This window comes from Megalobrama amblycephala, linkage group LG9 (genome assembly GCF_018812025.1).
Source record: "Megalobrama amblycephala isolate DHTTF-2021 linkage group LG9, ASM1881202v1, whole genome shotgun sequence".
In the NCBI taxonomy this organism is placed as follows: domain Eukaryota; kingdom Metazoa; phylum Chordata; class Actinopteri; order Cypriniformes; family Xenocyprididae; genus Megalobrama; species Megalobrama amblycephala.
Window position 1 is genome coordinate 30946859 of NC_063052.1, and position 23253 is coordinate 30970111.

The 23253-nt window shown below is 36.6% G+C and overlaps 1 protein-coding gene across 13 annotated transcripts in view; it reads right to left on the reverse strand.

Moving 5' to 3' along the window:
- LOC125275640 overlaps nt 1-22297 on the reverse strand; it is a 130035-nt gene extending 107738 nt beyond the window's left edge. For all 13 annotated transcript variants that reach the window (XM_048202760.1, XM_048202764.1, XM_048202762.1 and 10 more), the window contains exons 1-5: nt 22073-22297; nt 18870-19205; nt 18456-18689; nt 7111-7437; nt 6623-6856 (exon numbers count right to left, since the gene is read on the reverse strand). In XM_048202760.1, the coding sequence (XP_048058717.1) occupies nt 6623-6856; nt 7111-7437; nt 18456-18689; nt 18870-19205; nt 22073-22289 (1348 nt within the window). In that variant the 5' untranslated portion in view covers nt 22290-22297. The remainder of the gene's footprint in view (nt 1-6622; nt 6857-7110; nt 7438-18455; nt 18690-18869; nt 19206-22072) is intronic.
- Nucleotides 22298-23253: the final 956 nt, after the last annotated feature.

Consider the following 23253-nt stretch of genomic DNA (forward strand, 5'->3'; position numbering starts at 1 on the left):
ATAAAACGGGTATCCTTTCCAGATGCAAACTCAAATTAAAAATATAATGAGCCACCCCACAGACCTGATCAGCACAGGCCTTAAGGACTCTAAGATTAATACCATCAGGACCTGGAGATTTCTTCATCTTAATTCTCCTTAACCCACTTCTTACTTGTTCAACTGACATAGAAAAACCAGGAACATACTCACAAATGGGCACAAAGGAAGAGCTTAGAGCTGGAGGTGAATGTGATGAAGAACTCTGTGGTATTCTACCTAGTGAGGACTGTTCAAAAGCATCAGACCCACCATCAAAACTATTAAAAAATAAAGTTCATTCACCCACATCTGACCACCAGGGGCAATTTATCCCCTTATTTTATTTCCACATCTGGACATCATATTTAGATCTTTCCAAACCTCTCTCACATTCTTTTGTTGTAATTTTAATTCCAATTTTAACTTATAATTCTCTTTCCCGTCTCTAGCTTTTACTTTTACTAACCTCTGTGCTCTCTTTTGCTCGTCCTTATCACCCACTAAAAACACCTAAACATGTTAAACATCAGCAAAAAAAAAAGAAAAAACTGCTAATGCAAGCAGCATTAAAAGCACGAATAGCAAAACAGCAGACACCACAAACACACACAGATCAAGAGGAACACTTTTGAATTCAAGCTTTTTCAATTCAAGTATATTTTTATAGCACTTTTCACAATACATGTTGTTTCAAAGCAGCTTTACAGAAAATGCTTGTTTTAATGTTACAATTGAGGAAATATTCTGTTATCAGCCAGAGATGAGTGTGTCACAGTAATATCCATATGGCAGTAATATACAGCTATAATATAGTACATGTTTGTTAGTTAACTTCATGTTTTCAGTGAAGCAGACACAGCGTTCATGTTAGGCAGAAATTACAACTTGTGCTCTTAAACAAATACAATAAAAGAATAATATTAAAATATTATAGGATAATACAGTGGTGTGAAAAAGTGCTCCTGATTTTTTTTTTTTTTTTTTGCATGTTTGTCACACTTTAATGCTTCTCATCATCAAACAAATTTAAATATTAATCAAAGATAACACAAGTAAACACAACATGCAGTTTTTAAATGAATTTTTTCGTTATGAAGGGAAAACAAAATCCAAACCCACATGGCCCAGTGTGAAAAAGTGCTTGCCCCCTAAACCTAATAACTGGTTGGGCCACCCTTAGCAGCAACAACTGCAATCAAGCATTTGCGATAACTTGCAATGAGTCTGTTACAGCGCTGTGGAGGAATTTTGGCCCACTCGACTTTGCAGAATTGTTGTAATTCAGCCACATTGGAGGATTTGAGTTTGAACCACCTTTTTAAGGTCATGCCACAGCATCTCAATAGGATTGAGGTCAGGACTTTGACTAGGCCACTCCAAAGTCTTCATTTTGTTTTTCTTCAGCCACTCAGAGGTGGACTTGCTGGTGTGTTTTGGATCATTGTCCTGCTGCAGAACCCAAGTTCGCTTTAGATTGAGGTCACAAACAGATGGTCGGACATTGTCCTTCAGGATTTTTTGGTAGACAGCAGAATTCATAGTTCCATTTATCACAGCAAGTCTTCCAGGTCCTGAAGCAGCAAAACAGCCCCAGACCATCACACTATCACCACCATATTTTACTGTTGGTATGATGTTCTTTTTCTGAAATGCTGTGTTACTTTTACGCCAGACGTAATGGAACTTTTGTCTCGTCAGTCCACAGAGTATTTTCCCAAATGTCTTGGGGATCATCAAGATGTTTTCTGGCAAAACTGAGACGAGCCTTTGTTCTTTTTGCTCAGCAGTGGTTTTTGTCTTGGAACTCTGCCATGAAGGCCATTTTTGTCCAGTCTATTTCTTATGGTGGAGTCATGGACACTGACCTTAACTGAGGCAAGTGAGGCCTGCAGTTCTTTGGATGTTGTTGTGGGGTCTTTTGTGACCTCTTGGATGAGTCGTTGCTGCGCTCTTGGGGTAATTTTGGTCGGCCGGGATAATGGATAATGGCTCTCACTGTGGTTCGCTGGAGTCCCAAAGCTTTAGAAATGGCTTTATAACCTTTTCCAGACTGATAGATCTCAATTACTTTCTTTCTCATTTGTTCCTGAATTTCTTTTGGATCTGCCTTGTCAGGCAGGTCCTATTTAAGTGATTTCTTGATTGTAAACAGGTGTGGCAGTAATCAGGCCTGGGTGTGGCTAGAGAAACTGAACTCAGGTGTGATAAACCACAGTTACAGCGGGGGGGGGCAATCACTTTTTCACACAGGGCCATGTGGGTTTGGATTTTATTTTCCCTTTATAATGAAAACCTTCATTTAAAAACTGCATGTTGTGTTTACTTGTGTTATCTTTGATTGATATTTAAATTTGTTTGATGATCTGAAACATTAAAGTGTGACAAACATGCAAAAAAATAAAAATTCAGGAAGGGGGCAAGCACTTTTTCACACCACTGTATATGAAAGTTTTGCGTGTCGATCCAAAGTTGCCGTCATCTGAAATCTTTGCAATTGTTTGCCTGAAAACATCATAGAAACAGGAAAGCAGAAGGAGAGGATTTCTCATAGATGTGATGAGATCTGCTGCTGGTCTCATGAATCTTCTGCTGTGTGTTCATGTCCTTCTCTAAATCTTCTCATTCTCACTTTTTGATCTTCCTGTTTCTTTCCTAAAAGCATCACATTATCATCATCTTCACACTCTTAATATCTGCATGTCAAATCCATAATGATGATCATAAATGTCTCTGACCTGACGTGTGTCTCATGTAGATGTGAAAACCTCCTAACAGACCAAACAGAACCATCAGCTGAAAACTCCAGACCAGCACAAACACCACAGACTCTGAACACAACACAAACAATGATTAGAAAGAAAACAAAATCGATCCATCATGTTTCCTGTAGCATGTTCTGTTAAACTCGTACCATGATTTGATGTCTGTGTGCTGCTGGTCAGTGTAGAGGTCAAACTAGAGGTCACAGCTGCAGTAGTTGATCCTGTAATAAAACATCACTGCAGAATCACTGAAAACACGTCAACACAAATTACTGCAGAGATCGGCTGAAATAAACTAATTCTCATCCAGAAATGTTTCGAATGAACTGTGAATGAAGAGAACTCACAGTTTTTCATCACTGCTGTTGCTGTAGTTTTTATAAATATGTGGACATTCATGTATTAAACTCTCACCAGGACAGGTTTGTATACTAATGCTCTTCTGTCCGTCACTGACGTGGTTCTTCACACTGCAGATGATGTTTCCAACAGTTTCCTCATTCAGCTCAATGGTGGTGTTTCCATCCTTCCGTGATTCTCCATTCAGAGTCCAGCTGTAGATGAGCTGATCCCCGTCAGAGGAGCAGGACACTGACTTCATCCCATTGGAGGAGCAGCTGATTGACACATTCACTGAGCCAATAGGAGCTGGAGGGAGGGACACATGACATTCACATGATAAAAACAATACATACAAATAAACTATTAAATAAATATCTGACAAATAATAAAGAAATAAATATAAAACAAAGTGCAGTTGGTTTTGATGAAATTCTTCCAGATGTTCAATAATGAGCTGCATGAAAAAAAAACCTTCACAGAGATTCAACTGATTCATTTTCATGAGAGTGAGATCTTTGGAGATCATGAGATTGTAATGAGTCTGATGAGAGAGTTACTGTACCTTCAACATTCACTTGAAGATCTGTGTATGTTTCTCTGCCCTCGGAGTCCTCGAGTATGAAAGTGTAATTCCCTGAATCTGCTCTGATCACACGGTTTATTATCAGAGTCCCATTAATGAATGTTACTTCAGCTCTGTTATTAAAAAGATCGCATTCATACTCCCTTATCTTGTCATTCTTTACTCTACAAAGCAGATCATCTGGGTTGTTTTTTATTCTCTTTAATATCTTCAGTCTATATTCACTAGCGTCCACCATCTTCAGATTGAGTTTGTGTCCCAGAGCTGCGTAACAGGGATCTTTCTGATTAAACCTGCAGAACGACTCCAGACCTGAAGAACAAAACACAGACAGACAGACACACACACAGAGAGAGAGAAATGTCTATAAAGATCATGAATTACAATCAGATAAATTTCACAAACAGTCACAGAATCAGAGTTCAACAGAAGACGCGTATCTGACAGACTCTTGATCTAATCTCGGCTCTCAGATAATGTTTCTAAAATCATCCGCATCAAAAACCACATGAAATGGTTTAAGTGCAGTTTTCTGTCCTGTGTTGAACATGTAGGTCTTTAACATTTGAAGTTCTCCATTCATTCATTTGTTCATTCATTCATTCATTCATTCACGTTCATCTCAGTAACAGTTGTTCTGCTGGAAGTGATTTTAGTTGTTTCATCTTTTCTCATGATCGATCAGGTCTGAACACAATCACCTGATCAATGTCATGTGACTGATCTCTCTGGAGCTGCAGGAACATTGACTAAAATACAATCAAATATGTGCAATATATACATTGCTTGCAAAAAAATCAGAATAGAAAGATGTCGAGCATGAATACTGACGCTTCAAGATCTGGATTTATCATCAGTTTGACAGACATTCTCATTCATTTTATGGAGCAACATTTATTGTTACAGCTTTGAGTACAAAGACAGACATTAATTTGTATAAAATTGAGAACATGAGAGAAAGAGAAGAACAGAGTGGATTCATGGGGTGAAAAAGGAAGTTAGAGAGAGAAAGAGATTGTGTGTGAAAGAGAGAGAGAGAGAGAGAGAGACAGACAGAGAGTGAGAGAGAGTATGCAGAAAAATAGCTGAATCATGTGATGAGGTGTGAAAACAAGAATAGAGCTGTGTAAAGTTTAAACTTGAAATAAAATGTTAGGTTAGTTTCCAAACAATAGGATATAAGACACAGTAATATGTTTTAATCAAACAGTGAATCAGGGGCATAATCAGTTATTGTACAAATATTACATTTATTAAAGTATTGGATTATATTTTAATATAATCAAACATTACTATAACATCTCAAATCCTAAAATAAAGAAAACGTGTTTTTGGATAATGCTTGATGAGTTTGATTGACATCTGTGTTAGGTGTGTGTTATCCACTGTCTCAGGCATTTCGACTCTGTGAGTTCGTGTGTGTTCACTAGGGCTGTGTATTGCCAAGAATCTGACAATACGATACGTATCATGATACAGGGGTTACGATACGTTATATTGTGATACTGTAAGAAAGGTGATATATTGCAATATTTGTTGTTTTTTTTAGAAAAAGGATGTAATTTTAGAAAAAACAGTCATAAAGAACACACCACCATATGCATAAAACCTTACAAACAACTTTATTTTATTTAACCAATACAGTACCATTTGCATTTATATCACAATCGCTATTTTGTACAATCTAAATAGTAAAAAGAAAATAGTAAAGCGACTGCAGGATTCTTTATGTGTATATGTTTTAAAGGTTCACAGTATAGCAGTTTTTAATTTCTAAACTATTTAACAACTAGTGCATAGTCCATTTCATGACTGAATGTTTGTTTTATATTTAATACTGTAAAGCTGCATGTTTTAAAGCAGTCTAATGTATAAAGTGCTATTTAAATAAACGTGCCTTCACTGAAGTGCTCAACTGCAGAGCTGATGCAAACATATCCACATCTCTATGATCAGATGCTTTCTTTATGCTGTCACTGCTGTAATTTTTTTGTTTTGTGTTTATTTTGTTACTGAGAGGAAAACGTGCAGTACATATTACATATTATATCGAAACGCCTCTCAGGAGCGCGGATGGCATCGGCAGATTCAATGACTTTCCCGAGTTCTGAATTATATAACATGGTCTATTTAGCAAACAACTGACTCTTGTCGATCTCCTTAGTGGGTTCTTTATAGTTGAAGCCAAAATGAGTCCACACTTCAGCTCTATGCCGAGGGAGCGGAATAATTCTATCGTCTTGTGAGCTGGGTTTGCTAATGCTAACGCTCGCGCTTCTTCGGCTAAGCGTCAGTTTACATTCTGACATCTAGCGGTTGGGTTTTATACAGTCAGCCCACGAATATTGGATGTAAATAAATAAATAAATATCAATACAGCGTTTTTGAATCGATACAGTATCACCAAACATAATATCGCGATATTCACGTGTATCGAGATTTTCTTACACTAGTGTTCAACCATTCAGTTGAGTGTCAGAAAATGTTAGAAATACAGCAGCGATGTTTAAGCAAAATTCTATAAAAATTCTTTTAAAAATTGAAAAGCCGTCCATCAGCCCGCAGGTAACGGAAACACTTTTCAATTCCATCTCCGGCTCATTCTGTAACAGGTAAACCATTTTGTTTTGAAAATCAGATCTTTTGTGTTATTTTGTATGTGGTCGGGTGATAGATATTCTAGCTGCTGTTGTTTGTTAATGTTGTATGACTTAATTCACAAATGAAAAGGTCAAAAAGGCCAAACTAGAGGTCACAGCTGCAGTAGTTGGTCCTGAAATCGCTAAAACTGAAAACATGTCAACACAAATTACTTTGAGAATGAACTGTGAATGAAGAGAACTCACAGTTTTTCATCACTGCTATTGCTGTGGTTGTTTATAAATATGTGGACATTCATGTATTAAAATCTCACCAGGACAGTGTTTTACACTAATGTTCTTCTGTCCGTCACTGACGTGGTTCTTCACACTGCAGATGATGTTTCCATCAGTTTCCTCATTCAGCTCAATGGTGGGGTTTCCATCCTTCAGTGATTCTCCATTCAGAGTCCAGCTGTAGATGAGCTGATCCCCGTCAGAGGAGCAGGACACTGACTTCATCCCACTGGAGGAGCAGCTGATTGACACATTCACTGAGCCAATAGGAGCTGGAGGGAGGGACACATGACAGTCACATGATAAACACAATACATACAAACAAACTATTAAATAAATATCTGACAAATAATAAAGAAATAAATATAAGACAAAGTGCAGTTGCTTTTGATGAAATTCTTCCAGATGTTCAATAATGAGCTGCATGACAAAAACCTTCACAGAGATTCAACTGAATCATTTTCATGAGAGTGAGATCTTTGGAGATCATGAGATTGTAATGAGTCTGATGAGAGAGTTACTGTACCTTCAACATTCACTTGAAGATCTGCAGATGTTTCTGTGCCGTCTGAGTCCTCGAGTCTTAAAGTGTAATTCCCTGAATCTGCTCTGATCACACGGTTTATTATCAGAGTCCCATTAATGACTCTATCTTCAGCTCTGTTATTAAAAAGATCACATTCCTTTATCTTGTCATTCTTTACTCTACAAACTGGATCATCTTGGTTGTTTTTTATTCTCTTTAATATCTTCAGGTTATATTTACTAGCGTCCACCATCAGCATATTGAGTTTGTGTCCCAGAGCTGCGTAACAGGGATCTTTCTGATTAAACCTGCAGTTAAACTCCAGACCTGAAGAACAAAACACACACAGAGAGAGAGAGAGAGAGAGAGAGAGAGAGAGAGAGAATTTGAATTTTAACAAAACTTTTATTACAAAAAAAAAAATTCACAAAGTATGCATAAACATCAACTCGCCCTCAAAAACAGTGCACAGAGCTTCATTACAACACCAGATACATTCAAATGTGACATTATCAACAGACTTATAGTAAAGAAAATCAACCATAACTCTTGATTTCACCAAGTTAAAAAACAAGGCTACTATGTTCTCATTTATATTTTGTTCTATTTTCCTTTTCCTACTTATATAAATGGCCAGTTTTGCTTGGCCTAGAACAAAATTCAGTAGTTGACAAACAAATCTCTCTTTTTTTCACATATTTGAACCCCAAAATAAACATCTCCAAAGAAAAGGTCTCATTACAACTCCTAAAAACATTACTTACAACTTGAAATAAAGGTTGCAATTTAAAACAATTCATAAAAGCATGAAAGATAGTTTCCTTATCAGAGCAGAAAGGACATGTAGAAGAAACCTCAGGGTTTAAAACTGAAATAAAAGCATTAACCGCGACAGCACCATGGAGAATTCTCCATTGCAAATCACCTGTTCTCTTGATCAACGGTGGTTTATACAAGGATCTCCACTCAGGTTTTATGCTTTGATCCAGTTTAAAAACATCACGCCAAGGAGTAGCAACTTTTCCATTTAAAACCTTCTTGCTAAAAACCAAAACAAGACCTGTACAAAGATTTACCAGTACTTAAAAAAAGTCTTTACACAAAAATGCAACATTTTCAATGAAAGGAGAGGTAATCCCTTTAACATTTATAGACAGAAGCAAACAAGGAAAATAGTCTTTGGGATTAGGAACTCGAGAACCAACGCAATACTCTGTTAACAAGTCCATTTCAGTTGTTTTAAGCGCAGCTTGCCATTTCATGAGTAACTGGGTAACCAGACGAATAGACCTGATTCCCAAATATTGAGCTAATGCTGCTTCATTCTTAAAAACCAGCCCTACAATGTCCAGTAGCTGACTCAGAGTAATAATGTTGTATTCAATCAGCAACCTATTAAGTCCAGGAAAAAAAGAATTGTCTGTCAAGTCAAACCGGGAGCCATAGATTAAAGGCTTTTCCAGTAACCAATGAAGAGAATGTGAGTTTTCTGGTCGTTGAACAACAAAGAGACTCCAAACTTTAAAAATATTCTTATAAAAAATTGGTAACGTGGAGGTGTCCAGTTTTAGGGGATCCATCAAAAAAAGTGCCTTGTCGAGCCCCAAACCTGCAAAACTGCATAAAATCAGGCATGAAACAGCAAGCCAGCTAAAATTTGATGGTCCATCCAACAGTCTTTGCACAAACTGCAGACGAAAGGTTGCAGTCCTGCTTTGAAGGTGTATTAGTCCTTGACCACCTTCCTCCTTGGGCAAAAACAATACATTTTGTGAGACCCAATGTAATCTATCCCAAAAAAAGTCCACCAGAATAGTCTGGATTTTTGAAAGCAGGATCTACACATGCAAACTTATGCCATAAGGAAGATGCCACCAAATTATTAATTAAAATATGTCTTCTGTATGACAATTTGGGAGACAAAAGCTTCCATTTTTCTAGGCGTCCTTTGACTTTTTCAATTAAACCTTCCCATTTTTTCTGTACTATTGTCTCATCGCCTAAAAAGACCCCCAAATATTTAAAACCTTCTTTTCCCCATTGTAAACCAGCAGGAAGTTTTGGTTTTCCACCTTTCCAGCTTCCTATTAGTATTGCTTCACTTTTATTCCAATTTATATTGGCAGAAGATAAAACTTTAAATTTTCCAAGCAATTCAGATAAAACCTGTACATCACTTTGCTTGCTAATCATAACTACTATATCATCAGCGTACGCTGATAATAAAAAAATTACCATTAGAATTTGGCAAAGATATACCATGAAGTTTCATTCTTATTTTCTGAAACAAAGGCTCTATGGCCAAGGAATAGAGCATACCAGAAAGGGAACACCCCTATCTAATACCTCTACAAGCTCCAAAAGGAGCACATAGACCACCGTTGACCTTGAGAAAGCTCTGAAAGTCACTACAGAGAACTTTCACCTGATCTATACATTTTTTACAAAAAACAAAAGCTTCCAAAACTCTCCATAAATAAACATGCTCAACGCGATCAAAGGCCTTCTCTTGATCCAATGATATTAAGCCACAATCTAAATTTAGCATCTTAGAGACATCAAGAAGATCTCTAATCAGGGAAACATTATCAAAGATTGACCTACCAGGGACACAGTATGTCTGGTCAGGATGTAAAACCTGGTCCATAACCTCTGCCAATCGATTAGCTAAAACTTTAGAGAGCAGCTTGTAGTCACTGCACAGGAGGGAGACCGGCCACCAGCACTTGGTGTCCATCAGATCACCCTTCTTGAGTAGGAGATAGCACGCGGCTCAAAACAACTACAACACGTATTCTCAGAGAGTGAGAGAGAGGACGCAAAAAATAGCTGAACCATGTGATGAGGTGTAAAAAACAAGAATAGAGCTGTGTAAAGTTTAAACTTTAAATATAATCAGATCTTTTTTGTGTTATTTTGTATGTGGACGGGTGATAGATATTCTAGCTGCTGTTGTTTGTCAATGTTGTATGACTTAATTCACAAATGAAAAAAGTTCACATCTGTGTTTTGTAATTGAACAGACGCAAGAGATTCTTTGCACAGCTTTGTTCTAACTTTATAGTTGGAGTATTATTTTGCAGCAGTGCTTGGACCTATTGTGAATAAATGTTGGTTATGTTGACATGAGACATGCTGTTTCCATACGGAGTTACAAATGTGCTTGTGATGTTTGACATTTGGCCCAAACCAACTCAGATATACATAAACAAACTTATTTAAAGAAATATAAGAAATACAATATATACTAATGAGCCTTATATATAAATTAAACAATTTAACTATATGACAGTATGTTATCAAACTAATAGGCCCAAGGTTAAAAAAATAAAGTGCTCTATTTTCACACACTAATTTTGTACTTAATATACTAAAAATTCTTCTTTAGTACTTCTTAAGATAATCTTAAGAACATGTTTACTGAACTGTGCTACAAGTAACTAATTAGCTCATATTTTTTAATACAGATATAGTTGTCACAGTGTCTGTAACAATAGTATGTTAAAAGCACATTTTAGTTCATATTTATGGTGTCTCAAAAAAGCACAGATGAGTACACTTAGATGTTCTTAAGATTATCTTCAGAAGTACTAATAACATAATTACAAATGTACAGTGTATTTTTGCAGTTGGTTTGATATCTTTATGTCCAACGGTGTTGTAGTTTAATGGATTTAAAGGGTTCAGTATTGTATATTAAGATTAATAATCTGAAAAAACAAGCTTTGTGCAATAGAGGGAATAATATTCTGAGTAATTTACAGTTGGTTTGATATCTTTAGGTCAAACAGTGTTGTAGTTTAAAGGATTCACAGTGTTGCATAGACATTTTTCTGAACATTTTACTAGTAGTTTGATACCGTAATGTCATACAGTTAAATTGTTCAATTGATTTATAGGGCTAATTAATATATATTGTATTCCTTTAAATTAAATCTTGTGCTATGCAAAGGACATTTAATTACGTATATCTGAGTTGGTTCGGGCTCAAAACATGAAATACGCAGAGAGTTTAATGGTATGAAACCGAATGTCAAACGTTAAACGTAAAACTACCGTGTAGTACGTCTGTACTGTGTGTGTGTTCTACTGCGGTTTATTTTCAATAAAAACAGAGGAAAAAAATATTGAAATTACCAAAATAATTAATCCGTTAGAATGCTTTTGACTTTAAGGAATATGTAGGAAAATTAAGACCCAATGTGAAAGTGCACTGCCAAAAATAACATTCTGCCTACGCCACTGCAGTGAATGCTGTTTGTATTTTCTGGAAAGGCAGAACAAAATCAGTTATACTTTGTCTAAGAAGACCATATGCAGAATATAATTATAAAAACTATCATTTTGATTTCATGTCTTTAACACATACTGTGACTGTTTGATTTCATCTTCCATCTGACATATTATAATACTCCACTAACACACACTGTTTAGAGCAGAAAACACTGAGACTAGATCACTTTGGAAACACTCTTAATGTAATATTACAGTGTTTTTCTCTCAGAGATTCATGTGATTGAACATCATGATCAGTTTGAGCTGAAAGTTGACTCACATGCAGCAGTTTGCAGCAGCAGCAGCATCAGTCCAAAGATGAGCATCATTTCTCTAAAGTCCAGTTTCCAGAAGAGCCCAATCCCAGCAGAAGAGTGTGGATGCAGCTTCAGATGGAGACATGAGTGTCTGTTCTTCAGTCCGTCTGTGTTCTGGCTCTCATGAAACTCCTCATGAGGAAATATCTGACCACTTCACTGAGAAAAGAGGAAGTTCCCTCATATGGGGGAAGGCAGAAAATACACTAAAAGAAAATTGCACTAAAAATACATCTAAAAATGAATATGAGAAAGGAGTAAAAAGAAGTAACATTTTAGCTACATTTCCTTAAAAAAAAGTGCTAATCTTATTTAAAGCAACACAAGAGAGAGATAATTTGATTCAAATAAAACAGTATCTTTACTGTGTTTATGAAATGCTTTAGACAGTTTCATTGAGAGTTAAAGCAGAATAAGGCCTACATGATCTTCCTCTCGTTGAGTGAGTGTGTGATGATGTTTTAGTGTTTCATGTCTGTAGAGAGAGAATGAAGAGATGATTCTGACCTTCAGCCCGTCTGGACTCAATCTTCTGTTTACTGGACCTGAGACTCATGAGACGCGTTGAGTTCTGGAGCTGCTCAGAGCTCATAGAGAGCGACACCTGCAGGAGGAAACTACAACTACAGCTGAACTCAATTCAGCACGACCTGCTTTTCTAAGTTTAATTATTTTTCATTTATTAACTTTTTATCTAGCTGCATTACAAAAAAAATGTATTGAATCATTCATCTATTAACAAAAAGTAACAGAATAATCATTAATAAATCTATCATTGACAGAGTACATAAAAATAACACTATTCTAATTCTTTATCTTGTTTCACTACAGTAAGCCTAAAAAATCTATTTTCAGATGTTGGAACTATTTTGAGGGGAAATATAATTAATTGTTTATGTCATATCTGTAAACACAGAAGTGTTGCATTGGGTTTAATCAACTGGGGAATAATAATCCACAACGACAGATATAATACATAATAGTATTATATGACATTTTGATAAAGGTCGATTCCTCAAACCCTCAGATTGATCTGTACATAACAGCGAAACACAACTGACTTCAAACTACTCCACATGACATGCAGTTTTCTGTTCCACACACAGATGGAGATAGAGAGGCTAAAGCTCTGTAGTGCAGTTTTAAATCGGTCAAATAAACTATAAAAATAAAGGCTGTGTAATAGACCTTTATCAAAGAGTGTAGAACCCAAGAGGCGAAACTTATCATTTTTTGCTAACAGCCACTAGATGGCGCTCCGGTAGCGCAGCCGCCATTATGGGGTGAAAATACTAACTGGACCATTGAATCCTTCACATCTTACACACCCAAAATTGGTGAATTTCACTGCCAAATCAGAAGTGCAATAGAACAGTTTTTTAAATTATGTCACCAGTAAATTGTATGGCTCCTACAGTAAATGCTGTATTGTCTTATATATGTTTCAATTTACCAGTTGTGGAATCCAACCATTCATCCATCTGAGGTAACGTAGTTAGCCTACTTTACTGGGTACAGTTGGTACACATTTTGCTTTTTCTGTTACCACACCAAAACTAGGGACTGAAAAGAAGTGATTTTTCATATGACATTTCCTTTACTTGTCTACTAAAATATTAATAATTATTAACATCCATAAGTAGGTCATATTTGCCAAAATTAGCTCATAAACACAAGAAGCTTTTTTGTTCCAACTGTACCCAGGTACAGTTGAGACACCCATCCAGAATGCTGTAAAGCTGCCTAACCAATTCACTGCAAATGCAAAATACCTTTAAAAATGAGAATTCAACAGTTTTTATTTCCATTTAGTATTTTATTTGATTATTTGTTCAGTTAAAAGTAGTTCATTTGTAAAACATTGTACAGTAATGGCAAACAGTGATACAATATTTAATTTCAGTTCATTATTTTAATATTAACAATTGAAAAGTTGAGTAACAGTAGAAAACATTGAACAATTTCAAACCGCAATAATAAAACAGATGAAATCTATTAGGCTAACTTGTGATCTTACATTGTGCAACTAAACTGCATGTGCCGCAATAGGATCGGTACATTTGGTACATTGTGTCTGTACCCCACTGACCACCTCGAACATTTCGCTAGATCTTACGATGACCTTGCATGACACAAAGTCATGTCCACTTCAAAGGGCCCTTCAGAATGAAGGATTTCGAGGGGTACAACTGATAGACACTTTGGGCACCCATGATCCTTTGCACAGGGAAGTTGTTTGTTGTCACAGAATTGGTACAGGAGGCTCGGAGTTCGATTTAACCTATAAATGTATGTATAGTATTTTTCTATACTACTAATATTTATGTGAGTTAGATTTGGTACATTATTAGGGTCAAAATGACATTGTACTTGAACAAAAATACTTTACAGCTCCCTTCATCAGTCCATTCAAATGTTTCAAATACATAGACACAATATACATTATATTTAATGTAAAAGACTGGCAGTAGCTTATAATGTTACTACAGTAAATGAATGCGTATTAATACAAAAAGTACACCAGGGGGAAAAAGACGGAGGCGCCTCCTTGATTGTTTTGTTAAGATGACGCTGAAGTGTGTTCCTAAACAAGAGTTTATTTGACCCCTATAGCCTTCATCCCTTCGAAGCTCTCACTCCAGAGGGTAAACACTTTGAAAGGATTAAGGCATAGGAACGAGTCCTTCCGAATGGAGCGCAGGGTTGCAGTCTTTGCTTCTGACCACCATGACGTATTTCCTGTATTTGGCTCAAGTGCTCAAGTAGGTGTGAAGACTGCAAGTGTGAACTTTTGATTATCCGATGGGACACACTTACAGGCTGCGTCCGAAAACCTAGGTAGCTGTCTTGCTGCCTCGCTGTCTTATAAGATAATGACTTGTACGGCAGTGTTTGTGCATGAAGGCACCTCACGAAATTGATTTCTGACAGACTTCTGAGGCAGCGTAACAGTTTAATGATCTACAGCAATATAGCGCGAGCTTTGGTGAGAACTAAACAAATATTTAATTATTACAGTAATAATTTCTCGATAGAAATGATATCAAAATTGAAATATGTTGGTCAAAATCGTACATTTATACACAAAATGAGCAGCAAACGCAACTTTCGGATGCCATCTTTATTTTTCTAGCTCAACTGTCACAGAATGGAAAGCACAGGATTGTGGGATATCAAAGGCAGCTAAGGATACATCTATGCTTCCTTCAAAAATCGATCTGAGGAAGGCATCTCATGAGACAGGAAGTGAAGCTAACATTGGATTCGGACGTGCCTTGATGCCTTACTACCTTGAAATGTGTCCTCGGAAGGCAGCATTTTCCAGTTTTCGGACGCAGCCATAGTCTTGCAAAAAGTGCAAGTGTTTACAGAATTTTTAAAAAATTATTATTTTCAGTACTTTGCATTTTAAAATAAATTTCTAAATGTCTGTTCAGTGGTCGCTATGTAACTAACAGAAGATACAATTTTAAAATTGTGGCGATTCTTTAAGCGATAAAAAACAGTTGCAAATGATGTACAAAATATACACAACCTACTCATCTTTACATCAATAAAATGTACAACACTTTATATTTTACTATCAAATTATATGTCATATATAATTAATTTAACTTACAGTCAAATGTTTTCCTTCACATCTCGTGATTTCAGGGCATGTGAGTTCCCAAACATAATGCATGATGGGATACACTTATCCTCCAATACTGCTCAGAAGCGGTATTCAAGATAGTGTGCATTTAGGGCACAACACTTGGGCATTTTTAAGACATGGGACAGTCTTGTGCACTTACTTCATGTCGCATGCATGAGCTCTCAAGTGGTCAAGACCACAAGTGTGGGTGTTTGGACAGGGCATATAATGAATTTAGGTCTCTAGGGAACAAAAGTGTGTGTTTTCAAACTGGTGGGTGTTTATAAATCATGCAATGAAAATGATCCTCTTCACCTGACCCCACCCCTAAACCCTACCCACACTCTGACGTGAGCAAATCAGTTAACGCTCTCAAAAATGCCCCTCTGTGTGTGGCCTCACCACTGATCCGGTAACTCCTGTTACTGTACTGCAGAGATCTGTACTTGCATATAAGTGTGAAAGACAGACACTTTCCTGATCATTAGCGACATCTGCAGGAGGAAACGAGTTACAGCTGGACTCATTTACTAAAATTAAATTTTATTTGATAACTATTTAGAAATTGCAAATGTTTAAATTTGATGTTTAATGTGCACTTTCTGTTAATTAATATGAAAATTATATTAAATAAACAAAAAAAATCTTGCATTTTTTGACTGCAAAAAGTTTAATTTCAAATAGTTTTATTTTCATTTAACTCAATACCAAAAAGTTCATCCTAATTTAAACACAGATTCAAATTACTGTTTTTGAAGAATATTTATTAATATTCTAGAGTGACAAAGATTCTGAAAAGAAATGCACGAATGTGGCTAAAAATGTTAAACATCATCAAAATTCTGCAAATTCAAGCGGAAGTTTAAAAGCACGAACAGCAAAACAGCAGACACCACAAACACACACAGATCAAGAGGAATAGTTTTGAATTCAAGCTTTTTCAATTCAAGTTGAAAACTTTTCACAATACATGTTGTTTCAAAGCAGCTTTACAGAAAATGCTTGTTTATTGTTACAATTGAGGAAATATTCTGTTATCAGCCAGAGATGAGTGTGTCACAGTAATCTTCACAATTGTTGGCGTCGCCTAAGAACATCGTAGAAACAGGAAAGCAGAAGGAGAGGATTTCTCATAGATGTGATGAGATCTGCTGCTGGTCTCATGAATCTTCTGCTGTGTGTTCATGTCCTTCTCTAAATCTTCTCATTCTCACTTTTTGATCTTCCTGTTTCTTTCCTAAAAGCATCACATTATCATCATCTTCACACTCTTAATATCTGCATGTCAAACCCATAATGATGATCATAAATGTCTCTGACCTGACGTGTGTCTCATGTAGATGTGAAAACCTCCTAACAGACCAAACAGAACCAACAGCTGAAAACTCCAGACCAGCACAAACACCACAGACTCTGAACACACTGAAAACAACGATTAGAAAGAAAACAAAATCGATCCGTCATGTTTCCTGTAGCGTGTTCTGTTAAACTCGTACCATGATTTGATGTCTGTGTGCTGCTGGTCAGTGTAGAGGTCAAACTAGAGGTCACAGCTGCAGTAGTTGATCCTGTAATAAAACATCTGCAGAATCACTAAAAACAACGTCAACACAAATTACTGCTGAGATCGGCTGAAATAAACTAATTCTCATCCAGAAATGTTTCGAGAATGAACTGTGAATGAAGAGAACTCACAGTTTGCATCACTGTTTTTTTTTTATAAATATGTGAACATGTATTACAGTTTTTGTCAATTGCTTAAACACTATAACCAGGCTTTTGAACTAAAATTTCAAAACCATAATGCCATTTATCAAAAAGCACACCCATTTCCCTAAACTATAAACACTATTCCCCTGTTTTGACACATGAATCAATTGTTGAACTGTCACTGCAAAACTCTAGACACAAATCCCCTAATTTCTCATTGCCTACACCATGTTGTCATTTAGAAAGCACTAGCATTCAATATTGTTCACTCAAGTCAGCATAGCTTGAGCTCAATTAGCACACAGTTACCCACGTGGAAAACAATAAGAGTCAAAATTTATCACACACCAATCAGAACCTTCAATAGAGAGATAAAAGAGCCCGGGTTCATTCAGTTTTGGAACAATGGATCCAGAGAGACATGATTGAAAAGGTTGAGGACACCAGAGAGGAGGAAGAGGATGAGCGAGAGCAGTAAGGAGTGGAGGAAGAGGTGAAGGAGGAGGAAGAAGAAGAGGATGATGTGCGAGAAGACAAGGAGTCTCAGATGAAATTCGTGCCACTAGTTGACCATGTCCTTGTCCATGGTATGAGGGAGGCTGGGCAAACTTAAGTTACTTCACCATCACGTCGATCATAAGAACCTTCAGGGAGGAAAACAGGCAGGTGTACCTCAGTGTACTCTACTGTAACTTTTGAGTGCTGTGCTCTGTTACAACACATGCATCAAATTGCCTTACATACAGATAGAGTTTCTGCCTGCTTCCATTTTGTAAAAAGGATGTGTTACAGTTACAGTATTCAGTACTTCTATTTTTGTAGGACACAGAGACGATGGAATAGAAGAAGCCTGACTAGACATTTCAGTTGATGTGTGCCAGGGGTGGATCAGGCATGCAAGAGGATTTCACCCCCGCTGCCTGGATAGGGCCAGTGCAGCCTGTGATGTTGATGAGATTCTCTGGCCTGTCCCAGACCAAAGATGTGATGCTGGGGCAGAATATTTTTTTGTTGTTTGGTGTGTTGTACTGTACAGTACATTAAGGAATAAAAAATGGGCAAATGTATACACATGTTCATCATGTGAAAAGTGAGGGGGAGAACCACAAGCAACATAACTTATTACTGGTTTTTGTTTTCTGAAGTATTGTTTTGAATTGATCTCACCAGTGTGTAAGACTATGTTGTAGTGTGTGTGTTTTTGAGGGCTTGTGTGCGTGTCTGAGAGCGAAGTTTGGTTTTTCAGCAAGAGTGAATGGTGTTGAGTGCAGAGCTTCATTTTGACCTGAAAATTAGGATGTTTGGGGAATTGGGTGAGACGTTATGGATTTGTGTTTACTGTTTTGAGAATATGAGGCATAGTTTCAAGAAATGTGTTTAAGCAATCGAGAAAAACTGTAAAATCTCACCAGGACAGTGTTTTACTCTAATGTTCTTCTGTCCGTGACTGACGTGGTTCTTCACACTGCAGATGATGTTTCCATCAGTTTCCTCATTCAGCTCAATGATGGGGTTTCCATCCTTCAGTGATTCTCCATTCAGAGTCCAGCTGTAGATGAGCTGATCCCCGTCAGAGGAGCAGGACACTGACTTCATCCCACTGGAGGAGCAGCTGATTGACACTTCCACTGAGCCAATAGGAGCTGGAGGGAGAGACACGTGACAGTCACATGTCAAACAAATGCATAAAACAAACATGGCTTGTTCTTAAATGAGTTTAATTAAACAGAAAATCAAATGCAGTTGCTTTTGCTGAAATTCTTCCAGACGTACAGTAATGAGCTGCATGAAAAAATGAATAAGTCTGACAAGAGTTACTGTACCTTCAACATTCACTTGAAGATCTGCAGATGTTTCTGTGCCGTTTGAGTCCTCGAGTCTTAAAGTGTAATTCCCTGAATCTGCTCTGATCACACGGTTTATTATCAGAGTCCCGTTAATCAATGTCACTTCAGCTCTGTTATTAAAAAGATCACATTGATACACCCTTATCTTGTCATTCACTACTTTACAAACTGGATCACTTGTTTTGTTGTGGTTTATTCTCTTTATTATCCTCAGTCTATATTCAGTAGTGTCCACCATCTTCAGATTGAGTTTGTGTCCCAGAGCTGCGTAACAGGGATCTTTCTGATTAAACCTGCAGTTAAACTCCAGACCTGAAGAACAAAACACACACACACACACACACACACACACACACACACACACACTTTATAGAAATGTCTATAAAGATCTCTCATCATAAATTACAATCAGATAAATTTCACAAACAGTCACAGAATCAGAGTTCAACAGAAGACACGTATCTGACAGACTCTTGATCTAATCTCGGCTCTTGAATAATGTTTCTAAAATCATCCGCATCAAAAACCACATGAAATGGTTTAAGTGCAGTTTTCTGTCCTGTGTTGAACATGTAGGTCTTTAACATCTGAAGTTCTCCATTCATTCATTCACTCATTCATGTTCATCTCAGTAACAGTTGTTCTGCTGGAAGTGATTTGAGTTGTTTCATCTTTTTTCATGATCGTTCAGGTCTGAACACAATCACCTGATCAATGTCATGTGACTGATCTCTCTGGAGCTGCAGGAACATTGACTAAAATACAATCAAATATGTGCAACACATACATTGCTTGCAAAAAATCATAATAGAAAGATGTTGAGCATGAATACTGACGCTTCAAGATCTGGATTTATCATCAGTTTGACAGACATTCTCATTCTAGAGAGCATTTTGTGGAGCAACATTTATTGTTACAGTTTTGAGTACAAAGACAGACATTAATTTGTATAAAATTGAGAACATGAGTGAAAGAGAGAAGAACAGAGTTGATTTATGGGGTGAAAAAGGAAGTTAGAGAGAGAGAGAGAGAGAGAGAGAGGTGTGTGAAAACAAGAGTAGAACTGTAGGTAAACTTTCTTAAATAAAATGTTATGGTTAGTTTGCAAACTAAGACAGTAATATGTTTTAATCAATGCTATGCTATTTGTATTTTCTGGTATGGCAGAATAAAATTACCTGTTATACTTCATCTAAGAAGACCATATGCAGAATATAATTATGAAAAATATAATTTTGATTTCATGTCTTTAACAGACTGTGACTGTTAATGTGATTTAAACACTTCCATTATAATACTCCACTAATACATACTCTCTAGTCTCAAACTGAAATGCATGTTTGGGCTGTTTTAACTGAAAGCAACTTGTACTGACATACACTGCGTTCCAAATTATTATGCAATTGACATATCAGTAAGATTTCAGTACAATAAACATTCAGATTTTAGTTTTTCTAAGAAAATGTTTGTTTGTTTATTTATCCGTGTCTTTTTAGATAACTGGTATCAATCTCAGACAAAATAATTTGCCAGATCTATGGAAACCCTACTTAGAGGTTGTTCCACATTATTAAGCAAGTCACAGTTCTCATGCAATATGGGGAGGAAGAAAGATCTTTCTGAAGATGAAAAGCATGAAATGGTGCAATGTTGTGCAAAAGGCATGAAAACAACTAATATTGTGTGAAACTGAATGGAGATTATCAAATTATCATAAGATTTGTGAGTGATTTAGAGCACAGCAGAACTCGGTCAGACAAAGGCTTATTAATGAAAGTTCCTATCAAAAAAAATTATTGTATTAAAAGGGCAGCTATAAAAAAAGCCAGTGTTGAGCAGCAAACAGGTATTTGAAGCTGCTGGTGTCTCTGGAGTCTCAAGAAACTCTCCATGCAGGCTGGCAGTTGTGCGTAAAGATGCATTTCAGCCACTCCAAACCAAACCTCACAAAGAGAAACATTTACAGTGATTTTAGAAATAAATTTTCAAACAGTTTTATTGCTGTGGTGTTTTTTTGCAGCATGGGATAGTGCATAGTGCATTGTACAATAGTGTATTGTACTATGCACTATCCTCCTTTTTATACCATAGCTGAAAATGAGCAGTTATGAACTCCACATATCTTGCAAAAGTCATTTTAATACCCTCCATCTCACTTCCCAGTATTCCAGCCCAAATCATCACCCACCAGCTCCTTGCTGATGTCACAGTCTTGTTGGAACATGGTGGCCATTCACCAACCATCCAGAAATCCATTCATTTAGACCATCCATTGTAGTACAGCATTAGTCAGTGAATTAATCTATTCAAAAATGAGTCTTCATGTATTTCTACACCCACTGTAAATGTTTCTCTTTGTGAGGTTTGGTTTGGAGTGGCTAAAATGCATCTTAACACACAACTGCCAGCCTGCATGGAGAGTTTCTTGAGACTCCAGAGACACCAGCAGCTTCAAATACCTGTTTGCTGCTCAACACTGGCTTTTTTATAGCTGCCCTTTTAATACAATACATTTTTTTGATAGGAACTTTCATTAATAAGCCTTTATCTGACCGAGTTCTGCTGTGCTCTAAATCACTCACAAATCTTATGATAATTCGATAATCTCCATTCAGTTTCACACAATATTAGTTGTTTTCATGCCTTTTGCACAACATTGCACCATTTCATGCTTTTCATCTTCAGAAAGATCTTTCTTCCTCCCCATATTGCATGAGAACTGTGACTTGCTTAATTATGTGGAACAACCTCTAAGTAGGGTTTCCATAGACCTGGCAAATTATTTTGTCTGAGATTGATACCAGTTATCTAAAAAGACATGAATAAATAAACAAACAAACATTTTCTTAGAAAAACTAAAATCTGAATGTTTATTGTACAGAAATCTTACTGATATGTCACTTGCATAATAATTTGGAACGCAGTGTATCTTCAAATATGCCAGTGTTATTGGTTTTGTTTGTTTGTTTTTTTCTAAGACATGTTTTAAAATGTCCTGATTGAAGGCCTAATCTTGGCTTAATCTAAGCTCTCTCTGAGAAACTAGACCAATGTATAGACAAGAAAACACTAAGACTAGATCACTTTAGAAACACTCTTAATGTAATATTACAGTGTTTTTCTCTCAGAGATTCATGTAATTGAACATCATGATCAGTTTGAGCTGAAAGTTGACTCACATGCAGCAGTTTGCAGCAGCAGCAGCATCAGTCCAAAGATGAGCATCATTTCTCTAAAGTCCAGTTTCCAGAAGAGCCCAATCCCAGCAGAAGAGTGTGGATGCAGCTTCAGATGGAGACATGAGTGTCTGTTCTTCAGTCCGTCTGTGTTCTGGCTCTCATGAAGCTCCTCACGGTGAGACTCACTCTGGACTGAGAAAAGAGGAAGTTCCCTCATATGGGGGAAGGAAGATGATGCTAGTTTGCACTAAAAGTACATCTAAAAAAGACAGTGAAACTAAGTTTTCTTACTTATAGATTGTATTGTTCTGAAACATTTTCTTCTTGGTTTGGTCTGCTTTCATTTTACTTATCTGGTTTTGTAAGTTTATTTATTATTTATTAACTTTTTGCATTAGGAAAAAAATGGTTAAAAATACTGAATCATTCATCAATTAACTAACAAAAAGTAACAGAATAATCATTAATAAATCCATTATTGACAAGAGTAAAAAACAACATTATTCTATTTTTTTATCTCAATACAGTAAGCCTAAAAAATCTATTTTCAGCTGTCAGAACTATTTTGTTCTAAATTAATGGGTAAAAGGTCCAGCTACTAATTGTAATTTGTTGCTACAGTAAATACAGTTGTGTAGGGTTTGAACCACTGATCTATATAAATGATTTACAGTGGGTACGGAAAGTATTCAGACCCCCTTAAATGCTTCACTCTTTGTTATATTGCAGCCATTTGCTAAAATCATTTAAGTTCATTTTTTTCCCTCATTAATGTACACACAGCACCCCATATTGACAGAAAAACACAGAATTGTTGACATTTTTGCAGATTTATAATAAAAGAAAAACTGAAATATCACATGGTCCTAAGTATTCAGACCCTTTGCTGTGACACTCATATATTTAACTCAGGTGCTGTCCATTTCTTCTGATCATCCTTGAGATGGTTCTACACCTTCATTTGAGTCCAGCTGTGTTTGATTATACTGATTGGACTTGATTAGGAAAGCCACACACCTGTCTATATAAGACCTTACAGCTCACAGTGCATGTCAGAGCAAATGAGAATCATGAGATCAAAGGAACTGCCTGAAGAGCTCAGAGACAGAATTGTGGCAAGGCACAGATCTGGCCAAGGTTACAAAAAATGTCTGCTGCACTTAAGGTTCCTAAGAGCACAG